The 27,753-nt window shown below is 47.5% G+C and overlaps 2 protein-coding genes across 3 annotated transcripts in view; both read left to right on the forward strand.

Moving 5' to 3' along the window:
- Positions 1–3,072, forward strand: part of IGF2R (insulin like growth factor 2 receptor) — a 124,515-nt gene extending 121,443 nt beyond the window's left edge. The window contains exon 48 of the mRNA XM_049904986.1: positions 1,293–3,072. Within this exon, the coding sequence (XP_049760943.1) occupies positions 1,293–1,706 (414 nt within the window). The 3' untranslated portion in view covers positions 1,707–3,072. The remainder of the gene's footprint in view (positions 1–1,292) is intronic.
- Positions 3,073–7,712: 4,640 nt separating this feature from the next.
- The window catches only part of SLC22A1 (solute carrier family 22 member 1), a 38,692-nt gene continuing 18,651 nt past the window's right edge, over positions 7,713–27,753 (forward strand). For both annotated transcript variants that reach the window (XM_049875698.1, XM_049875705.1), the window contains exons 1-4: positions 7,713–8,123; positions 15,320–15,423; positions 22,012–22,166; positions 26,549–26,717. In XM_049875698.1, coding sequence (XP_049731655.1) covers positions 7,713–8,123; positions 15,320–15,423; positions 22,012–22,166; positions 26,549–26,717 — 839 coding nt within the window. The remainder of the gene's footprint in view (positions 8,124–15,319; positions 15,424–22,011; positions 22,167–26,548; positions 26,718–27,753) is intronic.

Raw genomic sequence — 27,753 nt, forward strand, 5'->3', positions numbered from 1 at the left:
TCAAAGGACGTAAATAGTTTGTGGCTCTTGGTGCGTCTTGCCAAATTGCTTTTCAAGAGGCTCATATCAATTAGACTTTTTTGCACGTGTCCTTTCTGTGGCTTCTCTTACAGGCCGTGTCTCTTGCCTTGCCCCATGCAGGCACCTTCACCTGACGAGAGCCTGAGAGAGTCCCTTCTTGCCCCGCATTGCTGTCCTGTCACCTGCCTGCCTTCCAGCCTGGGCAGCTTTGAATTATCTTAGGGTTCTCTAGAGAACCAGCACCAGAACCAGTCACGCACGCACGTGCACACACGCACACACATACACACGCAGAGGCGTTACTCCAAGGGATTGTCTTGCACAGTTGTCCAAAATCTTTAGGTCAGGTGACAGGCTGGAGACTTCTGTAGGCTTGTGTCTCAAGCTCTGTAGGTCGGGCAAAGAGTGCAGAGTTGAAAGAGCGAGTTTCTGCCAAAACATCTGTTTATTCACCTACTCTTCACTTACCGACTCTCTTGTTATCCGACATTTGACATTTTCGACAATGGTAAAAAAAAAAAAAAACACCTACTATCTGACTGTTTTGGGCATTGAGGACATACGTCTGGCAGGAACAAATGCCAGGGTGTAAGGCAAGAGTGATGATGCTGGCTGTGATGGTTAAAGTTACGTGTCAGCTTGGCTGGGCCATGATTCTTACGGCTTTGGTAGTTGTGATGTAGTTTGGCAGTTATGTAATGAGGTAATCTGGCACTTATGTAACAATATAGTCATCGTCCATTTTGTGATCTGATGTGGTCATCCTCCATTTTCGCTAATGCTGGTTTTCACAAAATGACCTAATATTTGAAACTTAAGCATATCAGTGAGGAGTGGGTATAGTCTGAAGGTAGACCATACTCTAAGGAACTTCCCTTTCAACTGATTGGTTGATTATATTTGATTATATTATGGAAGGTGATTATGTTACATTGCATTAGATTGCATTATGGAACAGCAACTAGTCTAGCATTTGGTAAAACCACTGGGAACCATAGCCTAGCCACATTGATACATAAAATTAACCATCACATGAATGCCTTCTGCTTGGCTCTGCCCACATGTATCACTCCTGGGTCTGTTTGGTCTCAGTGCAGCAGGTGGGGGTTGCCAGCCCCAGCCTCCCCTCCCTGTTAGGGACTCTGGGAGCTGGGAATGTCACGATGTGGGGACGGGCCACCTCTCCAGCTTGGGTCGGTCCTGGGGTGGGCCATACAAGGAGGATAATGAGTCTCGGGGGGCTCATGTGGTCTCTGCTGTTGGTCCTGCAGGTCAACAAGGAGGAAGAGGCCGATGAAAATGAAACCGAGTGGCTCATGGAAGAGGTCCAGGTGCCAGCCCCCAGGCCTGGGAAGGAGGGGCAGGAGAACGGCCACATCACCACAAAGTCGGTGAAGGCCGATGCCTTCACATCCCTGCACGGTGATGACCAGGACAGTGAGGATGAGGTGCTGACTCTCCCAGACGTGAAGGTGCACCCTGCCCGAGGACCTGGGGTGGACAGCTCACACAAGACGAGCCCCCCGAGGAAGACGGATATGGAGCGGGATGACGACAGGCTGGGGCTGATCAGAGGCGAGAAGGCCAGGAAGGGGAGGCGCAGACCCGGCCAACAGAAGCCAGGAAACTCTGCCAGCCCAGTGTCCTTTCACGATGACAGCGACGAGGACCTCCTCCGTGTCTAAGCCTGGTGCCTATGAGAAAAGATGCATCGGTGGCACAGCAAAGCACCTCCAACCAAATAAGACTTTATCGCCATGACGCTTCTATCATTTTTGCCTTTAACAAAAACAATTTCAAAAGGGAAGAGTTTTTGTGATGGGGGAGAGGGGTCAGGAGGCCCGGCGCTGCTCACATGGGTGCTCACGGTCATTGGAACACAGCTTTGCTCAGATTGGCCAGAGGGGGACCTCATTCTGGGTTCTACCCCCAGTCGCCACTCAAGGGCATAGCTGCATGCGTGTCCTCACGCACCGGCCAACGCATCTCAGAACAGGGGGCTGTTTTTGACAGGAAACCCTCTCTGCTTTAGTCCCCATCGGGTATTTGACCATTATATTTAGCATTTTAATTCTCTCCTCCTATTTATTGACTTTGACAATTACTCAGGTTTGCGAAAAAGGAAAAAAAAAAAAAAGAAAATCCAGGCAGCAGCAGTATCTTCCCTGCGGGCCAGGGGGTCATCTCCTGGTTCATCCATCAGAAGAAGGGAAAGCTGTTAGTGTGCTGGGAGGTGAACACGGAGTCTGGGGACTGGTCAATGGTTTAGCCCCTAAGTTAGAATACTCCGTTCTATCTTTTCTGCTTCCTGTTCTGAAGGGGGAACGCATACACACACGCGTGCACACAGACCCCGAGTGCCTGGGCTTTGGAGGCTTGCCTGTTCTATGCCTTTAGTAAGTAACGGCTGCCGCTTTTTGCATGACATCCTCAACCCTCGGTGGACAGAGCACATTTGTCAGTATTTCTTCACATGACCCACCCAGAGATGGATTTGTGTGAGTGAGTGGAGTTGAGATGTCCGAGAAAATCACTCTTTCCAGATTTGGGATTTAGTTCTCATCTCTTCAGGTTCTCACGATACCACCCTTACTGTGCTTATTTTTTTAAAGAAGTGTTGATCAACCATTCGACCTATCGAAGCCTTAATTTGCACAGTGCTTGACTTAGGGAATTGCCACGGGAGAGGGTGGGCCCGAACCTTGCCCCCGCGTGCTCCTGGATTTGTGATTGGAGGGAGGCCACCGTGGGACCCACGGTGTGGCCAGGATGGACGGGATTCCAGTGCCCTTCCCTTCATGGCCGGTGGCTCCTTTGTTGATGTTTAATGGGAGACTTTCTGGGAATGGCTCTCGCATTGTAGAGTTGTATATAGACTCATGGTATTCATATACTTAGAAGCAAACCGCCCTCCAGAATACCTTGGTTTGCACCTGGTGTGGCTGGCTTATTTGATTTCAACATGAGTGTATTTTTAAAAATTGATTTCTCATTTTTTCAAATTTACTGTAATATAATGTATTCAACAATTTCAATAAACGATAAATTATTCACTGGGTGTCAGACTTTTTCCCCACCTGGACAGTGCACAGTGGCCGAGCTCTTCGCCTGCCATCCTGCCTCTTGGTCCTTTATGTTTAAATTACAAAAACGCCTTTTTGGATTTGGGTTTAACTTGAGCATCCTCACCGGCAGCATGTCAGTTTCTCTCAAGTCTTCTCTGTATGTATGTGGTCAGTGGAGGTCTGTTATCTGAGAGCGACTTCCTCACTTTTTTCGAGAAGTCATACCCCAGAGGGTTCTCCATTTTCCAGAACAAAGACTGTGGAGGTTAGAGTCTAGTGATACAGTGGAGCATCTCCACATGGAACTAATCTAAGGTTTTTCCTTACGGTGGTATTTTCTCTTGAATAAATTCAGTCTTCCGTCTTAAATTACCAGTTAGTCACTGAGCACTCCCTGCGTGTTAACATGAAGGCGGAAAGTTACCACTTTGTTAACACCAGACTTCTCAGGGTCAGCATCCTTCCCGTTATCTCATTTTTTAATTATCCACTTGGAGTTGCCTTTTTCCCAGAATTTATGTCCTCTTTCCCAAACCATTAGGCGTTCTAGGGTCTTAAAGAGGTTTACGTTGTGACTTTTCAGGCATTACATTGAGGGACGCTGCTCTCTGAGCTGTTCCTAGCTTCCCGCCAAAACCACAAGGAAGCCCTCTTTGTGAAGAGGAGGGCTGACAGGGCCCTGCTGGTCCTCCTTGGTCAACTTTACAGCCGAGCTGGCCACCCTCCCTTTCAGAGATCCAGCCCTCGCTTCACTTATTGCCATATGCTCAGAGAAGGCGGCGTGGTCACTGCTTGGGATGATGGGCCTGAGGGAAGTTTCCACATACTTTGATTCTTAAGAACCTAAATAATCCCTACTCACCCACACCTCTGAAAAAAGAGCAACTGGCCTTGTCAACTGCTTTAGGCATTTTCTAGGAAAGCATGTCATGAGAGCTGCTGAGAACCCGTCTTTTTGGAGAAGTAATTTTTTGATATGAGTCCCTTGATCTTGAGCGTCTTTTTAACACCAGTGGCACTGGCCTGCAGCACTGCCACTTCCCTCTTGTGCAAGTTTGATTTCCCAGGAGGTCCTGGCCACCCTGACTGGACCCGACCCCTGGCCTGGGAGGTGGGGGAAGGGAGCCACACAGGGGCCAGGTAAGGCCTAGTCCTGGTTCCTGGTCTCAGGAAAAGAAAGAAGGCCCCGGCTTCTAGGAACAGGAAGGCAGCTGCTGCTCAGAGCCTGCAGCTGCTTTTTTCCATGGAAAAGGGTGAGCAGTGTGTCACCAGGCCAGCAGGCATGGGATGGCGGGTGGATGTGCTGAAGGCAGGACCTCCACACACCTGGGGCCCTGGCTTCTCCCAGGACCTTCACACCTGGCTATTCTCCAGCCTGCAGAGGCTGTGCATAGGGGGGTCAGCACACGGGGCTGTGAGGGCAGCACCCAACACTCTGTGCAAAGTTTGATCTGCCTTCTGCCCTCCCTTCCGGAATTGCACAGCCCAAGACCCCAAGCCCTTCCAAAGGAGAAAACAGGTGGAAACTTCCAAGTTGCAGCCCACTAGGCTGGAGGCACCAGCCCCAATGCCTCGTCACAGAAAGGAGTCCTGGAAACAAAGGCCCTTGCTTGGCTCCTGAGCCGTCTCTGGTCTGTCCATTCTTCATGCACTGAGCTGAACCTTCAGGCCTGTGCCTGCCATGGCTGCAGCAGCGGTTGTGGGTGCTCTCTGCCCGGCAGCCCTCTGGTATCTCCCATCAGCCCCTCCACCCTGGAAGCCCATCAGGGTCTCTCTGATAGCCCCTTTGCCCAGTTCACTGGAGAATCTGGGCTGGTTCATAGTCAAGCCATGAGGAGCCTGCTCAGGGAGGTGGTAGCACCTGGTAAGGGCCCACGTGGGCCAGGAACACTGGGCTGTCCTCCTAAGTCGGGGACGAGGTGGCAGGAAACGGCTTCTCTGTGAACCGTGAAGCCCTCACCACCCTGGGTCAGCCTCCAAGGCTGGGAGGACTGTTTAATCCAAGAGCTGTATCTGGGGTCAGCTTGGGGACCAGAATCAGCACCAGGCTCTTCCTCCCCCTCCTCCTCCCCCTCCTCCAAGAAGCAGGAAGGGATGAGAGGTCCCCCTCCAACCCGACCCCATAACCCTGGGGCTTGGTCATTGCTCAGATCTCTGCCCCAGGGCTGAGCAGACCCTCTGTGTGGTGTTTCCTGCGGCAGGGTGAGGTGACCCAGAAGAAGCCCAGAGCCTAGAGGGCCCTGCCATCCCCGGCTGTCCCCCCACCCCCAGCAGCTACAGGGGCTGGAGAGCAGAGAAGAAACCTACCTCTCCTAGCCCAACCTGCCTGGCTCCCAGGTGTCCCCGAGGGAGCAGCCCTGGGCCCTGGGGTATGCATGGAGCACCCTAGCCCAGGATCCAGTAACACCCTGGCCACCACACCCACCTGGCTCCTGGGTGTCTCCGAAGGAGTGGCCTTGGGCACTCTGCAGAGCCCTGGATGGTGTAGAAAGGGTTGCAGCATGACACACGGGAGGAGAGGGGGCCTGCCTTGGGCCCTGCCCCTCCCCGAGCCCCTTGTTTACTTTGTGTGGCTGGATAACCACGTGACCCCAAATGTAGCAGTATTTCCATGGGCACATCACACCTGCATCCTCTGCAGCCAGGAGGTGCTGTGGCTGCTGGTGTCTCACCTGGGGCTTGCCTGGGGAAAGGCCAGACTCCAAGAGCACGTGGTTTTTGGAAGAATTCAGTTCCTTGCAGTATAAGGCTCAGGGCCTCAATTTCGTGCTGGTCATCGGCCAGAGTCCGTCCTCTGTTCTTTGTGAAAGAGCCACCCTGAGAGCTGTGGCAGCAGCTTGCACCAGGGCAGTGGGAGCCCCTACAGCTGGCTCCTCAGCCTGCCATGAGCCTCAACCCCACCCCCCAAGATTTGGCCAGGGGAAGGGTGAGGAGCAGGAAGGGAGAGACTGGGGGTGTGGTGGATGGACTCTCGGGCGGCCCCCAGGACCTGCTTCCTGGTGCCCCCATCCCAGTAGCCCTTCCCCTCAAGTGTGGGTGGGGCCATGGCAAAGAACAGAGGGCCGCCTCTGACTGACAGCCGGCGTGAAACCGAGGCCCCGAGTCCTTCACTGCAAGAAGCTGAATTCTGCCAGCAACCACGTGCTCTTGGAGGCTAGTCTGTCCCCAGACAAGCCTCGGCTCAGACGCAGGACCCACTGTGAGTAAAAGCCTGTGAATTTTACCAGAAAGCCCACATATATTGGATGTAAGCCACACCCCCAAGGAAACTCCCTTTTAGCTGATTGGCTGCTCATAGTAGATCTCATCATGGAGGTGATTACGTTATATTGGATCTCATTATGGAGGTGATGACATCATTACATAGCTTCCAAACGGCATCATAACTGCCAAACCACTGAGAACCACGGCCCAGCCAAGTCGACACATAACCTTAACCATCAAACCAACCCTGCCCCTTATTAGCTGAGCACCACTTGGGAAGTTACTTAGCCTCTCTGAGCCTTAGTTCTCATTAATAAAATGGGGATAATAATAGCCTACCGCACAGTTGTGAAGACGATGTTATTATTAATTTTCCGTAATTGGTCTAATTGGCTCACTGTTGGGTCCAGAGCTATGGCCTTGTGGCCATTCCCTACTCCATTTTCCAGGAGTCTACATCCTTCAAGTCCCTCAGAGACAAGTGGAAGTAGGCCTGAGAGGGGACACATGGTTCACCCACAGGGTCTCTATGGGGCCTGGGGACATGCGCTGAGGAGAGTCCAGAGCAGACTCTCATTAGGGAGTTAAGTGGCAGAGCTCACCTAGCACCTGCAGCCGTGTCCTACCACCCATCTGTCCGTATGTCCTACTGTGGTGGCTTGGGTGTTGCTGTGATGCTGGGAGCTATGCTACCAGTATTTCAACTACCAGCAGGGTCACCCATGGTGGACAGGTTCCAGAGGAGCTTGCAGACTAAGATAGACTAGGAAAAAAGGCCCTGGAGATCTACTTTTCCAAACTGGCCAATGAAAACCCTATGGATCACAACAGCATATTGTCCGACATACCGCTGGAGATGAGCCCCTAGGTTGGAAAGGACTCAAAATACACAGTGGCTGCAACAATGGATTCAAGCATACCAGTGATCATGAAGATGGTGCAAAACCAGGCAGCGTTTATTCTGTGGTGTACAGAGTCACTATGAGTCAGAGCCGACTTAATGGCAACTAACAACAAGACAACAACATAGCCATGTCAAGCAATTAGTTTGCCATCTTCTGTTTATCTGGGTTATAAAAAAAGTATTCGAATAGATAACCTCTTCAGAGGATCCTTGGAGCAACCGAGAGGAGGCTGCCAGCACGCCCTCGCGCTCTCTTTGATGAGCTCTGCTTCTCTGAGGGCTTGACCCAGGTTAACCTGCTTCCCAGTTAAGCAAACAAATCAATGGTCCCCCTCACCCTGACAGCCACACCACAGGTAAAAGATTACTTCTAGTTGGTCACCTTCCAGAAGAATCATGCTTGGACAGCAACTTGATTTCAAACCATCCCATTTCAAAAACATCCCAATAAATCATTGAACTGGGCCACTGCAGCCCACAACAGGGCTGGCCAGGGGGTTGCGGCCCCTGACACCACCATGGCAACAGTGGATGATATTCTGGGGCAGATTGGGGGCTTCGGCTGGTTCCAGAAGCAAGCCTTCCTGACCCTATGCCTGCTCTCTGCTTCCTTCGCCCCCGTCTATGTGGGAATCGTCTTCCTGGGCTTCACCCCCGACCACCGCTGCCGGAGCCCTGGGGTGGCCGAGCTCAGCCAGCGATGTGGCTGGAGCCGGGATGAGGAACTGAACTACACTGTACCCGGACTGGGGGTTGCGGGCGATGCCTTCACCCACCAGTGCTTCAGGTATGAGGTGGATTGGAACCAGAGTGCCCTTGGCTGCGTGGACCCGCTGGCCGGCCTGGCCGCAAACAGAAGCCACCTGCCACTGGGCCCCTGCAGGCACGGCTGGGTGTATGACACACCTGGCTCCTCCATTGTGACTGAGGTGAGAACCAAGCTGCCACTTTAGGTAACTCGTGGGCTTCAATTGCAGTGTGCAGCAGACAATACATCCTATGGGGTTTAGTTTCACATCGGGAAAGGGTTGTGAGAGTTGTATTTATCAGGTACTTGCAGTGTGTCAAGTTCTGTGCTGGGCACTCTTCATGACTTCTCTCTGTTCACTGTCCCACTCAACTCTGGGTACTAGAGGAGGAAGCTGAGGGTCAGAGACCAACACATGCCAGACTGAGTTGGGTTGTTTGGAAAGCAGTCCATGGGGAGACCAGGGGCCGTGATGGACACATGATGTCTTCATCGTGGTGGCCATGGTGATACAGAGGTGCCTGGGTGGCACAAACGGTTTGCTCTCGACTACTAATCGAAAGGTTGGTGGTTTGAACCCACCCAGATGTGCCATATAAGAAAGGCCTGGCAATCTACTTCCATAATGATTATAGTCAAGCAAAACCTATGGAGCTCAGTTCTACTCTGTAACACACTGAGTTGCCATGAGTTGGAATCAGTTGGATGGCAATGGATTTGGTTTGGTTCAGGTGGTGATGTGGAACTTGCCCTGGCTTTGGAGTCAGACTCTTTGGTTAAACCCCAGCCCTGCTTCTTATTAGCTGAGCATCGCTAGATAAGTTACTTAGCCTCTCCGAGCCTTAGTTACCATCACTAAAAGGGGGATGATGACAGCCTACCTCATAAGGTGTGAAGTTCAGCAGAGATTTGTGAAGGTGCCAAGCAAACATAGAGTTATACTGTGAAACCCCACATATGCCTCATGGGGAAGGGTGATGGCATCCAAGAGGCCTTGCTTGGATTGTTTAATTAGTTATTTGGCCAGTTTGCTTCAAGAACATTTTAACAGAGTGACCCTACGTATTTTTCCACCACGGCCCCTTTTGAAAACATTGCACTCTGACAAGTACAAAGAAGAAGAATGACTTTTCAGGAACACTCAGCAGATTCCTGCTGGGAAACTATAAGAACCTGAGATGGAGAAGTGTTTATTCTCTGTGACTAATAGGTTCTGCTTTCGAAGGATCAGAGTCTTTGGTGTAGGGTTGCCTGATAAAATACAGAACCAGTTAAATTTGAATTTCAGATAAACAACAAACACATTTTTAGCTTAAGTGGTGTTGTTGTTAGGTGTCATCAAGACAGTTCCAACTCAGAGCAATCCTATGTACAACAGAACGAAACACTGCCCAGTTCTTCACCATACTCACAATCGTTGCTATGTTTGAGCCCATTATTGCAGCCACTGTGTCAATTCATCTCTTTGAGGTTCTTCTTCTTTTTTGCTGACCCTCTCCTTTCTCAGCATGATGTCCTTCTCCAGGGACAGGTCCCTCCTGATAACATGTCCAAAGTATATCCTAGATATTGCATGACATTTGATACTGATAACTGAGACAGGGAATACAAATATTACATAGGACACACATACTAAAATAAAATGTATTGCTTATCTGAAATTTAAATTTTAACTGGGCACCCTATAGTTTTATTTGCTAAATCAGACAATCTGCCTTAGTGGCAAACCAAGAAGCTTGGTCTTATTTAGGCAAAGGAGCAAGACGGCATAGCTGGGCATTGCAGTTGGCCTGGCAGTGATGTGGTAACTTCATTGGAGAAGAGCGACACGTGATGAAGCCAAAATAGGGCCTTGGTGAGACATGTCAACCAACATGGTTGTCACAGGCATGGAAGGAAGAAATGATTTAAGAGATGTGGACATTACATGGTTGAGGAGAGAGAGGGTTCTGGCTTTGGGACCTGAGTGAATAGAGCTACTATAACTGAGGCTCATGTATTACTTATCTAGTGCTGCTATAATAGAAAAACCACAAATGAATGGCTTTAACAAACAGAAAATTAATTTTCTCACAGTTTAAGAGGCTAGACGTCCAAACTTGGGGCACCAGCTCTAGAGGAAGTCTTTCTCTTTTGGCTCTGGGGGATGGCCCTTGTCTCTTCAGCTTCTGTTTCTTTGCTCCTTGGAGAGCTCATGTGGCGTGGCATCTGTCTTCCTCCGCTGTGCTTTCTTGCTGCTTGCTTAATCTGCAATTAAGATAGATTTAAGACACACCTACACTAATTTTATTGCCTCATTAACATACAAAGAAAACCCATTCCCAAATGGGATTATAACCACAGGCTGTAGTAGGGTTCACAACACATATTTTGGGGGGATTCAATTCAATCCACAACAGCTGGAAGGAGCAGGTTGGGGAGGTGGAGGTGTGTGGTGAAGCCCTGACCTAGGTGGGTGGCAGTAGAAATGGAGAAAAGGGGACAGATGCAAGGGGAAGAAAAGGGCTGGAGAACCAATTGGCTATCTGTGGCGATCGAGGGGTGGGCTTTAAAGTGACCCCAGGCCTAGAGGTCTGGAGGATTGGGAGAACCCTGGAGCCATGCACAGAGAAAGTGAAGAGGACGTGATTTTAGCAGAAACAGTTCATTTGGGGGCATCCTGAGTCTGAAGAGCAGGTGGCTTCAGTTAGCGGTCTTCAAAGGCAATTGGAAGCATGGTAACTCTAGGGCAGAAGGGCAATAGGAATTAGCTCCTCTACGGGAATTCTCTTGCACTTCAATTCTCCCCTGGGTTGCTATAAAGCTGCCCTTGCCTCCACGCCTTATCCTAAATTGAAGATTTTTCTCAGAGAATTAACCTTAGTTATTCATTCCTGCAGAAATAATTTTTAACCTAGCATTGCCTTGGACATTGGAACTTGCTTAAGGGAGGAAGAGAAGCCAACTCATTTGAAAACTACATTTAACCTTGCTCCGAGATGTAGGGACTGGGGTTGTGGGGTCCATTTGGGGAGGGATGTGGAAGTTCCCTGATTGCCTCCCCCTGGCTGCTCCTCTTCTGCTCTCTCAGCTACAACCCCCACCGTCTGTTCTCCATTGGCCATGAATGTTGAACAAGAGAGAGAGAGGACTGGAATCAAGTTCAGAGAGGGTGGTCACATCAATGTTTCCTGAAGTCTGATCCTAAGCTCACCTGAATTCTCACTCCTGACCCACTGAAGCAGAACCCACAGGGAATCTGAACTTCCACAAGGTCTCCGGGTGATTCTTGTGACCGGGCAAGTTTGGTGAACATTGCCTGTCCCTTTATGTCTCATGGTGATCCCATGTGTGTTAGAGTAGAACTGTGTTTCATAGGATTTTCAATGGCTGATTTTTTGGAAGTAGATCCTCAGGCCCTTCTTCTGAGGTGCTCTGGGTAGACTCGAACCACCAACCTTGTTAGCAGCCGAGCTCATTAACTGTTTGTGCCACCCAAGAGCTTAGGGGTAACTTAGGGGTCAGAGTGAGTTTTCAGTGGAAGGCGGGGTTAGAAGAAAGGCAGAGGCGCTCCATATTCTCAGCCCCTGAAGTCTCTTGTCCCATGATGGTCCCAGGGAAAGACCAGGGTGTCTTCAGAAAGGGCAGCAAGGGCAGCAGGAACATCTTACAGGGACACTGACATTCAAAGATTAAAACAAAAACCAGAAATCATGTTCAAGAAAGAAAGAAGCTGAGGCTCAGGGAGAACAATTCCACCGGCTTCTCCCCACCTCACAACTTTCATGAAATCTACCATCAAGGCACAACGGTTAAGTACTTCAACCGCTAACCAAAAGGTTGGTGGTTTGAACCCACCAGTGGCCCTGCGGGAGAAAAGACCTGTGGATCTGCTCCTGTAAAGATTACAACCGTGGAAACCTTATGGGGCAGTTCTACTCTATCCTCTAGGGTGCTATGAGCCGGAATCGACTTGACGGCACCCAACAACAACAACGGAGCAGGTTGTCTTAGGCAATGTGGCTGAAGGGGCCAGGAGAAACAGTTGGGCAGTTGTAGGAAGAGTTGGTCAGAAGGCCAGACTGCCCTAGGACTTTCTGCCCCAGTGCCTACCCACTGCCAGAGCACAGACCAGCAGAGGAAATCAAAGGAAGCACAGGCAGGAAAGTTAGAAGGTAGGTGGTCACCTGGAAGAAGCTCTATGAGAAGGTGCGTTTAAAGCTGAATTTTACAGGAAATAGACGTGGATTGGTGGAGAGAGTGAAAGTGATGTGCATGAAGCAAACCACATGTTCCCACTGAGCTGCAATCCTCGCTTGAGTGAACAGGTAGGAGGTAGAGGCCCATTCTTAGTTCCTTTTTTTTTATATTGTGCTTTAGATGAAGGTTTATACAACAAATTAGTTTCTCATTAAACAAGTAATACACATTGTTTTGTGACTTTGGTTGCCAACCCCGAACATGTCAACACTTTCCCCTTCTTGACCTTGGGTTCCCCGTTCCCATTCATTCAGCTTTCCTGTCCCCTACTGCCTTTATGTCCCTGTCCCTGGGCTGGTGTGCCCGTTTAATCTCATATACTTGATTGAGCTACGTGTGTTATTGTTTTATGGTCCTGTCTAATTTTTGGCTGAAAGGTGAACCTCAGGAGTGACTTCAGTACTGAGTTAAAAGGGTGTCCTGGGGCCATACTCTCGGGGTTTCTCCAGTCTCTGTCAGTTGGTTATTAATTCCTGAGAGTCAGGTTGTAACGTAGATTTCTACTCACATTTTGTAATAAAGTTGCCCCTGTCATACGTCGCCTTCCAGAGTGAGATCTGGGAGAAGAGTTAAGGTATCTTAGGGTTCAGAGGTGAGTGGATGGTACAGCAGTGGGATGCGGCTCTTCTTTCAAGAAGTTTGCCTGGAAGAGGAAAGGAAGGACCGGCATGTAAATGAGAAGGCCGGATGAGCAATTGCTCTTTTGAATTCGGGGAACTATGTCCTGTTGGAAGGTAGAGAAGATAATGGAGAGGTAGAGGGGCTCATGCTGGACAGCTTTCCAGTTTTAAGTTCCAGTGGGTGCCGTTCTGTACTTGTCACTAAAAATACCTGTGAAGACACTGAAGTCAGTGAAAACTCACAAAGACACCAACGAATAAAATACCCAGTTGCCAGATCCAAGGAGGACAGTTCTCAAAGACGTTCGGAGCAGAATCAGAATGGCCACCTAAAACTAAACAAACCTACCTGCTTGAAAGAAGGTAGGGAGGCACGGTGTCGCTCTCCTACTGCCTCCTGACTTGAGGCCTGAGCATTGTTTTGAGACATGGCTCTGTTTCAAAGGTGGCCACAGCAATACTGCTGCCCGCCATCCTTGTCTTGATCTGTATTACCTTTATTCAATCTGAGAAAGCAACTGGCATGTTGGACAAGGGGGTTGGGGAGAATTTACAATGGCCATTCTCTCCTAGAGTATGCAGTCCCAGCAAGTAAAGCACTGTGGTGCTGGGGGCAGAGGGAGGAAAGGTTCCTCCCACTTGGACAAGATGGAGATTTAAAAAATGTGCTTCATCAGTTAGCATGTCCCAGAACCAGACGATACATGTAGGAGAAGATGCTTGCTCAACCCACCAAAGCAACACTGGCTAATTTTCTTCTAGACACTGGGAATTAGGCTGGTTGCCACGTACACCATTTTGCTTCTAGATTTTTATCAGAGATTACTCTACCAACACCCAATGGCCAAGCCATATGCCCAGTATGTTAGCAGGTTTGGATAGACTTCTTAGTTCCAGGACTTGAAAACAGGAAAAAAGCCCAATAATATAGAATCACTGAAAAAAAATGCAGAAGAAGGGAAAAAGAGCACCACAAATTCAAGGAGGAACAAATCCCCCAAAATGAATTACCACAGAATCCCGAAGAAAATACTGTATAGTCATTAACAATCACATTTTCAATGCAATTTCAATGATACGGAAACATGACCATTACCAAGTAAGTGAAAATAAGTTTCTGTATGACCTTGAGTGAGTTACCTCTTCAAGCTTTTGTTTCCTCATTTTTCAATCAGGGAATATAATTCATACCACACTGGGTTGTTTTGAGACCTGGCAATCAGCTCCATAGGAAACCCTATGGGGCAGTTCTACTCAGTCACATAGGGTTGCTATGAATTGGAAATGACTCAGCAGCACACAACAACAACAACTACAACGACAGGATTGTTTTGTGGACAAATAGGTAATCTATGTAAAGTGCTTTAGGATAATGTCTGGCAAAATATAAGCACTCAATAGATTTGAGGGGTTATATTCTGTTGCTATCATTAGTTTTACTTTAAAGTACATATTGAATTGAAGTGATTTTGATAATTGGCCTGCAATTGGATTTAATAACTTCAGGCTAAACTAACAAAACAATAAACTCATCTTAGCTTTGTTAAGGTTAAAAAATGAAACAAAAATACTTTGAATTTTCCATGGTGAGGCCTCACAGCACACTGCAGTGATTCTCAAACATAATTGAATTTTGGAATAGCCTAGGTGGCTTTTAAACATACTGCTGCCTGTGTCCCACCTCCAAAGTTCTGAAATCATTGGTCTAGGGGTGTGCCCTAGGCACTGGGATCTTTGAAAATGCCCCCAAGTGATTCTACCATGAAGCCAAGTTTGGGAACCTCCGGTGTCAAAGTTGACCCTGGAGTTGAAGAGATCTAGGCTTGAACTTACGCTCTGTACTCTTCTTCTATTTTTCTGATCTTAGTTACTTAACTCCTCAGGGCCACTGGTGTTTCATCCTTACAAAGGGGGCAGTTAGTATTTCACAAGAGTATTGAGGGAATTAGATGAGGAAATAGGAGTCCTGATCACAGTGTCTGTCATGTACACATTCAATAGCTATTGGTTTTCTTCCTCCCTCCATCCCTTCTCCCTTTTATCCTGGCGACAAGCTCAACAGTCTTCTATTTGTTGGTTTTATTAATTTCTTTGAACCAACACTGGAAAAACATGTTGTATTTCTTTCATTACATTTATTTATTTATTTTTTTGAAAATTACCTTATTGTATTCCTTTTTAGAAAAATCATCCAATGGTCTTGTGAGAATCAGTTCATCCGTTCTAGCCGCCTTTACCAAAGACACTTTGTTCTTTGATAACCAACTGTCAATGGCGAAACACTTGATGATGGTCTCTTTAATGAATATACAATGAGATTGTTATAATGATATTAGTAATAGAATGAAATTACTGCAAAATTGGCCAGAAGTACCGAACTTTGTCTTATGAGAGGAAAATCTGTGAAACACTCAAGGGATACCAAGGTTTGTGTCATACATTTACTTTGTCAGGAGAAAGGATATAAGGGTTTAGTTTTGATTTATAAATGGCTTTGTGTTTTTGGCCCTTCCCTCAGTTTAACCTGGTGTGTGCAGATTCCTGGAAGGTGGACCTGTTTCAGTCCTGTGTGAATGTGGGTTTCTTCCTTGGCTCCTTGGGAATTGGCTACATTGCAGACAGGTAAGTAAAAGCCAGTTCCGTTAAACATGTCATCAATGGCACGAGGAGAGTGAGTTCTAGCGGGCAACAACGGAAGAAGAAGAACAATTAGAATCTATTACAGAAGTTGGTGGAGAGAAGAATTGATGGTGCTTCTAACACTGTCAATTGGTGGTGGGAGATGGGGGACCTAAAGGAGGTTTCAGGTGTATTTCAGGATTCAAGACTACATATAGATTGTATGGTAGGGATGGGGGGCTGAGAGAAGGGAGGGCAAAGGCAAGGCTTATGCAAATGAATGAGAGTAATGCCACTTTTTGAGATGGGAAAGAGTGGGTTAGGGACAGATTTTTGTTGTAGCTCTTTGTAGGGGAAGGAGCTGGGGAGGAATCAAGAGTTTCCTTTTAGATGTATTCAGTTCGCAGTTGTGTTAAGTATAGACTTTAACAACAGATTTGGTGATGGGTACCCAACCTGATTAATGTCATTGGTATCCCTGAGCTGTATATGTGAAAGCTGTTGAACTGGCAAATGTTATGTTACCTATATTTCCACAATAGCAATAAGAGAAAAAAAGAAAGCACTAAGGAAAAAGGAAAAAAAAGGAGTAGTCTGTAAGGCATATAAAAAAAAGATGTCAGGTAGGCAGTTGATATATGAGTTGAGCTCAGAACAGAAGCTTAAATATTTGCTATTTGTCACCAGTAAAGCCATAAGACATGTTTGAGATTATCCAGAAAAGGGTAAAGTGAGAGAATGTCAAGATTTAGAGGTTGGTAGGGGAGGTGTCTAGGGGAGGTGTCTACCACTAGTCTATCAGTTTGTCTACTGTGGTGGCGTCAGTGTTGCTGTGATGCTGGAAGCTATGCCACTGATATTTCAAATACCAGCAGGGTCACCCATGGTGGACAGGTTTCGGCAGAGCTTCCAGACTAAGACAGACTGAGAAGGAGGACCTGATATTCTACTTCTGAAAAAAAAATTGGCCAGCGAAAACCTTATGGATAGCAGTGGAATTTTGCCTGATATAGTGCTGGAAGATGAGCCCCTCAGATTGGAAGACACTCAAAATATGACTAGGAGAGGAGCCATCTCCTCAAAGTAGAGTCTACCTTAATGATGTGGGTGGAGTCAAGCTTTCAAGACCTTCATTTGCTGATGTGGCACAACTCAAAATGAGATGAAACAGCTGCAAACATCCAAAGATGAAGAAATTGAAGATATTTACCGAATTATGCAGTACGAAATTGATCAAACATATAATCAAGATGCATTGATAATAAGTGGTAATTGGAATGTGAAAGTCGGAACATCTCAAGATCTATCCTGAAATACAACAGTGATAGGATCATATACGTACACTGCAAGGAAGACCAGTTAATACGACTATTATTCAGATTTATGTACCAACCACTAATGCCAAAGACGAAGGAATACACAGAGTCACTGTGCCAAAAAGAATTAGTTGACATTCAACCATTTAGGAGGTAGCTTATGATCAAGAACCGATAGTCCTGAGGAAGAAGTCCAAGCTGCTCTAAAGGCATTAGCCAAACAAGGCTCCAGGAATTGACAGAATACCAACTGAGATGTTTCAACAAACGAATGGAATGCTGGAAGCACTCACTCATCTATGTCAAGAAATTCAGAAGACAGCTTCCTGGCCAACTGACTGGAAGAGATCCATATTTGCATCCATTCTAAAGAAAGTTGATTCAACAGAAGGCAGAAATTATCAAACAATATCATTAATATCACATGCAAGTAAAATTATTTTGAAGATAATTCAAAAACAGTTGCAACACTACATCGACAGACAACTACTGGAAATTCAAGCCTGATCCGGAAGAGAACATGGAATCAGGGATATCATCGCTGATGCCAGATTGGTCTTAGCTGAAAGCAGAGAATTCCAGAAAGATGTTTACCTGCGTTTTACTGACTATGGAAAGGCATTTGACTGTGTGAATCGCAACAAATTGTGGATAACATTGTGAAGACTGGGAATTCCAGAACACTTAATTGTTCTCTTGAGCAACCTGTACACAGATCAAGAGGCAGTGGTTCAAAGAGAATAAGGTGATGCTGTGTGGTTTAAAGTCATGAAAGGTCTGCTTCAGGTCTGTATCCTTTCACTATACTTATTCAGTTTGTATGCTGAGCAAATGATCTGAGAAGTTAAACTATATGAAGAAGAACGTGGCATCAGGATTGGAGGAAGACTCATTAACCTGAGATATGCAGATAACACAACCTTGCTTGCTGAAAGTGAAGAGGACTTGAAGCACTTACTAATGAAGATAAAAGACCACAGGCTTCAATATGGATTACACGTCAACACAAAGAAACAAAAATCCTCACAACTGGACCAACAAGCCACAGCATGATAAATGGAGAAACTAACGAAGTTGTCAAGGATTTCATTTTAATTGGATCCACAATCAGTGCCCATCGTATTGCTTTGGGCAAATCTGCTGCAAAAGAACTCTTATAAAATCTTAAAAAAGCAAAGATGTCACTTTGAGAACTAAGGCGTGCCTGACCCAAGCCATGGTATTTTCAATCGCCTCATGTGCATGTGAAAGCTGGACAGTGAACAAGGAAGACTCAAGAAGAACTGATGCCTTTGAATTGTGATGTTGGTGAAGAATATTGAATAAACTATGTTGTTGTTTGTAAGGTGCCATCGAGTTGGTTCCGACTCATAGTGACCCTATGCACAACAGAACAAAACACTGCCTGGTCCTACACCATTCTTACAGTCGTTGTTATGCTTGAGCCCATTGTTGCAGCCACTGTGTTAATCCACCTTGTCGAGGGTCTTCCCCTTTTCTGCTGACCCTGTACTTTACCAAGCAAGATATCCTTCTCCAGGGACTGATCGCTCCCGACAACATGTCCAAAGTATGTAAGACACAGTCTTGCCATCCGTGCTTCTAAGGAGCATTCTGGTTGTACTTCTAAGACAGATTTGTTTGTTCTTTTGGCAGTCCATGGTATATTTAATATTCTTTGGCAACACCACAATTCGAAGGAGTCAATTCTTCTTCAGTCTTCCTTATTTATTGTCCAGCTTCCACATGCATATGATGCGATTGAAAATAGCATAGCTTCTGTCAGGCGCACCTTAGTCTTCAAGGTGATGTCTTTGCTTCTCAACACTTAGAAGAGGTCCTTTGCAGCAGATTTGTCCAATGCAATGTGTATTTTGATCTCTTGACTGCTGCTTCCATGGGTGTTGATTGTGGATCCAAGTAAAAATGAAATCCTTGACAACTTCAATCTTTTCTCCGTTAATCATGATGTTGATTATTGGTCCAGTTGTGAGGATTTTTGTTTTCTTTATGTTGATGTGTAATCCATACTGAAGGCTGTGGTCTTTGATCTTCATTAGTAAGTGCTTCAAGTCCTCTTCACTTTCAGCAAGCAAGGTTGTGTCATCTGCATAACACAGGTTGTTAATGAGTCTTCCTCCAATCCTGATGCCACTTTCTTCTGCATACAGTCCAGCTTCTTGGATTATTTGCTCAGCATACAGATTGAAAAGGCATGGTGAAAGGATTCAAAACTCCCAGTGAAACCCCGAAATAAAAGAACTGAAGATTTCAAAGGGTGGCTCAAGAAGACAAAGTAGTATAATAACATGTGCAAAGAGCTGGAGATAGAAAACCAAAAGGGAAGAACACACTCGGCATTTCTCAAGCTGAAAGAACTGAAGAAAAAACTCAAGCCTCAAGTTGCAATAGTGAAGGACTCTATGGGGAAAATATTAAACAATATAGGAAGCATCAAAAGAAGATGGAAGGAATACACAGAGTCATTATATGAAAAAGAAGTCGACATTCAACCATTTCAAGAGGTAGCATACGCTCAGGAACCGATGGTACTGAAGGAAGAAGTCCAAGCTGCTCTGAAGGCATTCACGAAAAGCAAGGCTCCAGGAACTGATGGAACATCAATTGAGATGTTTCAACAAACAGATGCAGTGCTGGAAGTGCTCACTCGTCTATGCCAAGAAATATGGAAGACAGCTTCCTGGCCAACTGATTGGAAGAGATCCTTATTTATGCCTCTTCCCAAGAAAGGTGATCCAACTAAGTGTGGAAATTACCGAACAATATAATTAATATCACATGCAAGCAAAATTTTGCTGAAGATCATTCAAAAGCGGCCGCAGCAATATATTGACAGAGAACTGTCAGAAATTCAGGCTGGATTCAGAAGAGGATGTGGAACCAGGGATATCATTGCTGATGCGAGACAGATCCTGGCTGAAAGCAGAGAATATCAAAAGGATGTTTACCTGTGTTTTATTGACTATGCAAAGGCATTTGACTGTGTGAATCATAACAAATTATGGATAACATTGTAAAGATTGGGAATTCCAGAACACTTAATTGTGCTCGTGAGGAACCTGTACATAGATCAAGAGGCAGTTGTTTGGACAGAACAAAGGGTTAGTGAGTGGTTTAAAGTCAGGAAAGGTGTGTGTCAGGGTCATGTCCTTTCACCATACCTATTCAGTCTGTATGCTGAATAAACTATTGACTGCCAGGAAAACGAACACATCTGTCTTGGAAGAAGTATAACCAGAATCCTCCTTAGGAGCAAGAATGGTGAGACTTTGTCTCAGTACTTTGGACATGTTATCAGGAGGGACCAGTCCCTGGAGAAGGGCATCATGCTTGGTGAAAGAGAGTATCTGCAAAAAAGAGGAAGACTCTCAACGAGATGGATTAACACAGTGGCTACAATAACGAGCTCCAACACAGCAAAGGTTATGAGGATGGTGCTGGACTGGAAAGTGTTTCATTCTGTTGTAGACAGGGTGGCTATGAGTTAGAACCAACTGGATGGCACCTAACAACAACAGGGCAGGAGTAGCTGGCAAAGGAGACTTAGTAGAAATGGCAGAGGGGGGAGAGGGTAATTTTACAGAAAACAAGAGGACAGTGGCTCGAGGAGGAGGGAGGGGTCACATGTGCAGTTGCTGCTGAGAGGTCAGCTCGTTGGCTCTAGGGACATGGAAGCCATGATCACCCATGACGAGGACAGTGTCAGTGGAAGGGTGAAGGAAAAGTGGGGGTGGGAAAGTGGAGCACCTGTAAGGGGACAGATTTTGAAATGAGTTGGCTGTAACCGATTGCCATCAAGTTGATTCTGACTCATAAAGAACTGAGTTGGCTGTGGAGGGGAGGAGATGGGGAAATAGCTGGAACGGGATGGAGCGTCCAAGGATCAGGGTGGCATCTGATGACAATGACCCAGTGGTGAGCGGAATAGAGAAGGTCAGGGAAGAGGGTGACCCGGGAGCACAAGCAGGGGCTAGAGTGCAGAGCAGAGGCTGCCTCGGAGAGTCCTTTGTCACAGGAAAGGGGGCGCCACAGATAGGCGCTGATAATTAGGTCTGTGTGTTCTGAGGGGAGAAGATGCTGGGATGAAAAAGTGTCTATATTTTCCCTAAGCATGAGGAAGCTTATTGGCTGAGAGCTGGGGTGGGTGTGGGGCGACACTGAGAAATGGAAGAGGATTTGAGACAAGAAGGCCTGAGGTAGACACATGAAGCAGGAGTCTTGGAGAAGAGGAAGGTGGGATGCTAAAGAGCGGCGGGGTGGCTGCAGTGCTGAGAGTCCTTCTGAGTTTGGGGTCACTGTGCTTGGATGAAAGACGTTGTTCCTTGCTTTCTTGCTTTACTCTTAGAGAATGTGGGGTAAGATTTAAAAGATTTAGTCTATAAAACCTGATACTGGGGTGAAGTCTTAGGATCCCTGGTGGCGTAGTGGGTAAGCGTTCGGCTGCTATCCAAAAGGTCAGCAGTTCGACTCTGCCAGCTGCTCCTTGGAAACCCTATGGGGCAGCTCTACTCTGCCCTATAGAGTCTTTATGAGTCAGAATCGACTCGACCGCAGTGGGTTTTTGGTTGGGGTGAAGCCTTAGCAAATAATTTGTCCATTTCATCCACGAAAGAAGGAAAGGAAAAACAATCCTCAAAAATTATATCTGTGTGTGTGTATGTATATTTATATATCATAGATGTATGGGAAAAAACTAGCCCGTTTCCGTCAAGTTGACGCTGACTCACAGTGACCCCATGTGTGTCAGAGTAGAACTGTACTCCACAGGGGGGTTTTCAATGTCTGGTTTTTTCAGAAGTAGATTGCCAGGCCTTTCTTCCAAGGCATCTCTGGGTGGATTTGAACTCAATTAGTAGCCAAGTACTAAATTCTAAAGTCTAAATCCTGTTTTTTTGGTGCTCCCATGAATAACGCAATCTGTTAAATGCAAAGGTAATTTGAGGAGACAGTAGGAGGATTGGAGAGCCCATCGTGGGAGGGCTACCTTTCCTTTTGGCTAAGATGCAATATTGTGGAGAGTGGCCAAGATTCCTTGATAAAGTGCTTTAATTACACATGACAACAACCAGTTAATTTGCCAGAAGGAGATGTGGTGGGGCCATAAGGGGGCTGTGACTTCCTGATAGACGCGTATTGTCCCTCAGGGAAGCTGTGAGGTGGTACTACCCTGCCATGGTCCTTGTGTTCCACTCTGTCAGTCTGACCCCAAATTCCTGCCACCCTGTCTCACACCCTTGCTCCCTTGACTCTGAAGGTTTGGCCGCAAAGCCTGCCTCCTGGCGACCGTCCTCATCAGTGCCGTCTCGGGAGTTCTCATGGCCATTGCACCAAATTACGTGTCCATGCTGTTCTTCCGCTTGCTGCAGGGGCTGGTCAGCAAAGGCAGCTGGACGTCAGGCTACACCCTGAGTAAGTACTGGCTGGCTGAGGTGTCCATGGCTTCCCTTGGACAATGGAGCTCAGATGGGTGGGTAGAATGGGGTACAGTCAGACATGAAGGGGGTCTTTTTAGCGAGGTGATGTTTACAGGGTCTACAGAAATTGTGCTAACACTAGGTTTATGTTGCTCATACGATGGGCAGAGGACGGTGTCGGGAACTGAGCTGCACCGAGAGAGCTGAGCTGCCAGGTGTCAGAGTAGCTGATTAAGACAATGAGCCAATACCATTGCTGAACTTGGTGATCAAAGATTCCATAGAAGAATCCTGACCAAAAGGGGGAAAATGCAGACTAGAAATTCAAATTTTTGTGGATTCCAGACTTCCTGGAGTTGAATGAACCCCTGAAATTATTGCCCTGAGATAATCTTTAAACCTTAAACCAAAAATATCCCCTGAAGTCTTCTTAAAAGCAAACAGTAGCTTAACTAGTAAAGAATGCCTGCTTTGAGCATTATGCTCTTTTAAGATCCATTTATTTGGGATCAAATTGACAACAACAACTTGAAAGATTAGATAGGAACCTTAGGGGGCAATAAGCTCATGTTAATGGGGGAGGAACAACTCAGAAAAGGAGGGTGAGAATGGTTGTACAACTTGAACAGTGTAATCCATGTCACTGAACTGTACATGTAGAAACTGTTAAATTGGTGTATTAGTATACAATAAAAAAATTATATAAAGCAAAGTAAAACAAAACAAAAAGAGCATACCAAGACAAAAAAAAAAAAAGACAACGAGCCAAAATGGAAGTGAGAGTCAGGTTTCTTTAATCACTGAGGCAATTGTATAAGCAAGAGGCCGACGCAGAGAAAGCGCCGACTCCCCTCTTCCCATTTGTCCCATGTGACAGCCCAGGGAGAGTCAGGTGGATCAGAGCAGACGCAGGCAGACGGGGGATCTGGAGTTGCCTTCCCCCCACGAGAGCCCTGTACAAAGGCTCCTGCTGCTTGCTTTACGAACCCAGGGGCCAGGAGGAGGGGAGAGGGCTAGGAGTGGAAAAATGCTGAGTAAGTCAGAGTGGGCAAAGTACCTTCAAGGCCTCCCCCCAGTAAGGGCATTTCAGCAGAGGTGCCTGAGGAAGGCCTCTGCCGAAGGCCCCCAATAAAGATACCTCCATATGGAATTTTCTGGACTAGGAATTCAGATGGATGTCACAGCCCGGCCACCAGAAGGGCCTGAGTCCTTGGCTGCAGCTACCTCCAGGTCCTGCAACACACTGGCTATATACAATGCTGGTCGGGGAGGGTTTTAGGGTGCCCCCACCCCCGCCCCGGAGGCTACCAGGCACTGCCTTGTAATTGCCTATGGTCTGGCCTGAAAGATTTTGACCAGGAGGTGGACTCCTCAGATGGTGCACTTATGTTGTTGTTGTTACGTGCCATCGAGTCAGTTCTGACTCATAGCGACTCTATAGGACAGAGTACAACTGCCCCGTAGGGTTTTCAAGGACAGGCTGGTGGGCTTGAACTGCTGAGCTTTGGGTTAGCCAAGCTCTTAACCACTGTGCCACCAGGGCTCTCCTAAAATTTTTTCTCTCTTTGTTACATCTGAGTGACACTTAAATAGATCCATATCTACCAAGCCATTTGGGGAGCAAGAAGGCCACATGTTGGCATATTTACAGCACTGGGGAGGGGGTGCAGGAGGGGGTGAAAGATGGGGGAGTGTTTTAAATTTCTAAATATCAAAGAATCAGCATCTTTTCAAAAGAAATACAACAAACTCGGCCGGTCCAAATGACACGCAAGAGTTAGGAAAGAAGACAGGAGGAAATAGCAGAAGGATAAACATCGTGACTGAAAGAAAATTGAGGTGAAAACCAATGTGAATAATTCTGCATATTAACTTTCTTTTCCCCCAAGTTTTCCATAAAGAGTAAGAACAGAAAACTAAACATTACTTTCCTGGAGGACAGTAAGATAGTGGAATCGCCTCTTCTTTCCTGAGCCCGCGGATGGGCCACATCAAAAAGCACCACAGTTTTGCTCATTTGTGGTGAAGAGAAAAGGGACCGTCATGTCTTGTCATCACTAAAACTATGTCCTTGGCGTTCTGAGAACGAGTTCACCAGGGCAAAGTGGTCCATGTTATGTTCCTACCTTGAGAACCAGGAACGTGCGGCTTAGTTAGCTCAGTAGATACTTACCAAAAGTCAGTGACAGACTGTGCTGAATTCGCGCTACAGAACACATGGTTATGAGGGTGGACTCTGAGTCAAATCCACACTCCAACACTTACCAGCTGTGTGATCTTGGGCAACTTAAATAATCTCTCTGTGCCTTTGTTTCCCCAAGATGGGAAAAACAATGGTGCATTCCTCATGGGGTTGCTGTGAGGAGTCAATGAATTGCACTGGGAATTGTGTTAGAACAATGCCCACCACAAATGATCTCTCAGTAAGTGTGGCAGGCACTGTACTAGGTGCTAGAGATACCAAGATAGACAAAGCGTTGTTCCTACCTTCAAATAGTCAAAGGCTAGAGAGGTAGACATGGCAGAGCGAGCACTGAAGTGTAGTGTAACAAGAGCTGGGGGCAGTGGGGGTTCAGTGGTAGAGTCCTCGCCCTCCATGCAGGAGACCTGGGTTTGATTCTCGGCCGAAGCGCCTTACATGCATCCACCACTGCCTGTCAGTGAAGGCTTGCGTGTTGCTAGGATGCCGAACAGGTTTCCATGGAGCTTTCAGACTAAGAAGAAAGGTCTACCGATCCACTTCCAAAAATCAGCCAATGGGGGGAATAAACCCTACAGATCACAACAGTTGGATCCCCATCGTAGGGATGGCTCAAGACCAGGCCGCGTTTCGCTCTATCGTGCGTGGGGTCGCCACGAGTCGGGGGCTGACCTGATGACAGCTAACAACAGCACGGCATCGTAGGAGCTATGGTCGACTTCTGTTCCTGTGGCTGCCTCACTTACTTGCAGGAAACATGCTCCCCTGGTCCCTTCTCGCCTCACCTGCTGCTTCTTCCCAGCCTCCTTCGTTGGCATCTCCTCTTCTCCCTGACCCTTTAACATTGTAGGACCCCTGGTCTTTGTCCCTTTTGTTCCCACTCTTGTTCCACCTACAGTCCCCCTCCCACACTTCGTATTGCTCAGGCCAAACGTCTGGCAGTCAACGTCACACCACCTTCTATTCCTTACGCCCCATCTCCAGTCCATCAGTGAATCCCACCAACTTTCCTTCCAAAACACACCCAGAATCCCACCCCTTTCACTCCTTCTGTGTGTCCACCTGGTTCCAGCCACCAGCGTGGCTATGCTTTCAAATTTATCTCCCCGTCAGTTCTCAGGTCACAGCAGAAATCAGATGAGCCACTCCTGTGCCTGTGTGGCTCTGCATTTCACTCCAGGTCGGTCTCCTTCTGTCTGGTGAGGATGTGCCTCCCCGTGCCCCCTCTGAGCCCACCACTCCCACTTCCTCCTCACCTGGCCCCATACTGACCCCCTTAGAGTCCTCTGCCCTGGCTGCTCTTCTGCCCCCACCTCCTTAAGTTTCAGCCCAGGTTTCACCTCACCTTCTCATCAACTCTGGACTCTGCCCTGATGGCACCCTGTAAACTGCAGTGCCTCCACCCTCCCCTCTCCCCACCGCCCTCCCCCCAGGAATGCATATCACATTCTGACGTATGTTGTTAGCTGCTGTTGAGGGCTTTCTTGGCTGTAATCTTGATGGAAGCAGATCGCCAGGCCTTTCTTCCATGGTACTGCTGGGTGGGTTTGAACCAACATCCTCTGAGTTAACAGCCAAGTGCAAACCTCTTGCGCCACCTGGGCTCCCTACCTAGTATAATAGCTTACTTATTTGTGACTTTTATGTCTGTCATTTCTAAGGGGGGCGGGCTCCTTTTCTGTTGTGCTCACTAATGAATCCCAAACACCCAGAATAGTGCCAGATGTATAACAGGTGCTCAAAGGTATTAACTCAGTGAACACTCCATGCGTTGTGATAAATATTTTACCTTAGCCTAGAGCTTAGAGGAGGAAGGCTTTGGGTAGGAGAGGCCAGTGTACCGAGTCCTGAGGTCTGAACAGGAGGAATGTCATGACAAACAAGGGGACAAGGAAAGGGTCAGTTAGAGAACAGCTAGAGAACAGAACAGCGTGGTGTGTTGTGGGGAGTCTCGAGAGCTGGTGTTAGCAGGAACATGGACGAAGGGGAGCCTTCAAGCCAGTGGAAGGAGGGGTGGAGGACTCAGGAGAGGATGCCTGGGGCAGGGCAGGTGGGCCAGGGGTCTGGTGTGCTGGAGGAGAACAGAACAGATTGGGGATGCGCAGCTTCTGAAAGCAGCTGTCTGGCTTCACTTCCCTCCTGAGGAGCTCATGTAACAACCACGTCTTCCTCTCTAGTCACAGAGCTCGTTGGCCCGGACTACAGGAGGATGGTGGCCATCTTGTACCAGATGGCCTTCACGGTGGGCCTCATGCTGCTTGTGGGCATCGCCTATGTCCTACCCCACTGGCGGTGGCTCCAGCTGGCCGTCACCCTGCCCACCTTCCTCTTCATGCTCTACTACTGGTAAGTGCTTCCTCCCCTGGTGGGGAAGGGGTTTCTCTCTGCCCTGGAAGGCTCTGTCCTGGTGGCTGCTCCACCCACGTTCTGCTCACGGACCCACTGAGTTTAACTCAGCGACCACGGACTGGCCTCCCTCTCGCACAGGACGTCCTCAGGGCCCACGTGCCACTGGCGCCATTTGGGTTCTTCCAACGTGGGTGTGGAGTCTTGGTAATGCAAACAGTTAACTTGCTCAGCTACTAACCAAAAGGTTAGAGGTTTGAGTCCACCCAGATGTGCCCCAGAAGAAAGGCCTGGTGATCCACTTCTGAAAACTCAGTCACTGAAAACCCTACGCAGCACACTTCTACTCTGACACACACGGGTCATCATGGGCTGGAACCCACGGCAACTGGTTATCGTGGGTGCAGCCCTCGTGATGGGGGAGCTATCCTAAGACAGGGCCTCTTGACATTTCTATCCCTCTGGATAAAGGCATGTGGTGCCATAAATCTGACAAAAATCTAGAGACAGCGTAGGGGTGGTTCTCCAGCCTAAAGCCTCAGAGGGTGAACCTTCCAGAAACACAAAGCCGCACTGACCGGTACAGAGATCTGTGTCAGTTGGGTTGGCCTCACTCTCAGATGGAGGAGGTGGCTTTCGTGTGTGGTTCAGTGCCCTCAGGGAGTCTTGGAGATAATCTATGCAAAGTTATAACACATGGGAGAGGTTCAGTAAATGGTCATTTAACAACAACAACCACTGCCTACTGCAAACCCCAAAGTCCCCCTGTGGGACTGGCAGCAAGTTGGATGTTCTCACTTGTCTGTTGTCTTTGTAACCCTCCCTCTGCCCTCCCTCTCTTCTCCTTCAGTGTTATACTAATATTGCTCACCAGGCCCAGAAATGCCTCTCACAGCACTGCCCAGCCACTTGAAAGGTGGTTGGTATTGATGAATGAATGAATGAAAGGAAGGGCTGCTCAGCTGAGAAATGTGCACACTAAACCGTTACAAAACAACACCCGTCCAGCTGAGGCAGTGATCTCGTCAGCAGTCAG

This window comes from Elephas maximus, chromosome 1, assembly GCF_024166365.1.
Source record: "Elephas maximus indicus isolate mEleMax1 chromosome 1, mEleMax1 primary haplotype, whole genome shotgun sequence".
Classification (NCBI taxonomy): Eukaryota; Metazoa; Chordata; class Mammalia; order Proboscidea; family Elephantidae; genus Elephas; species Elephas maximus.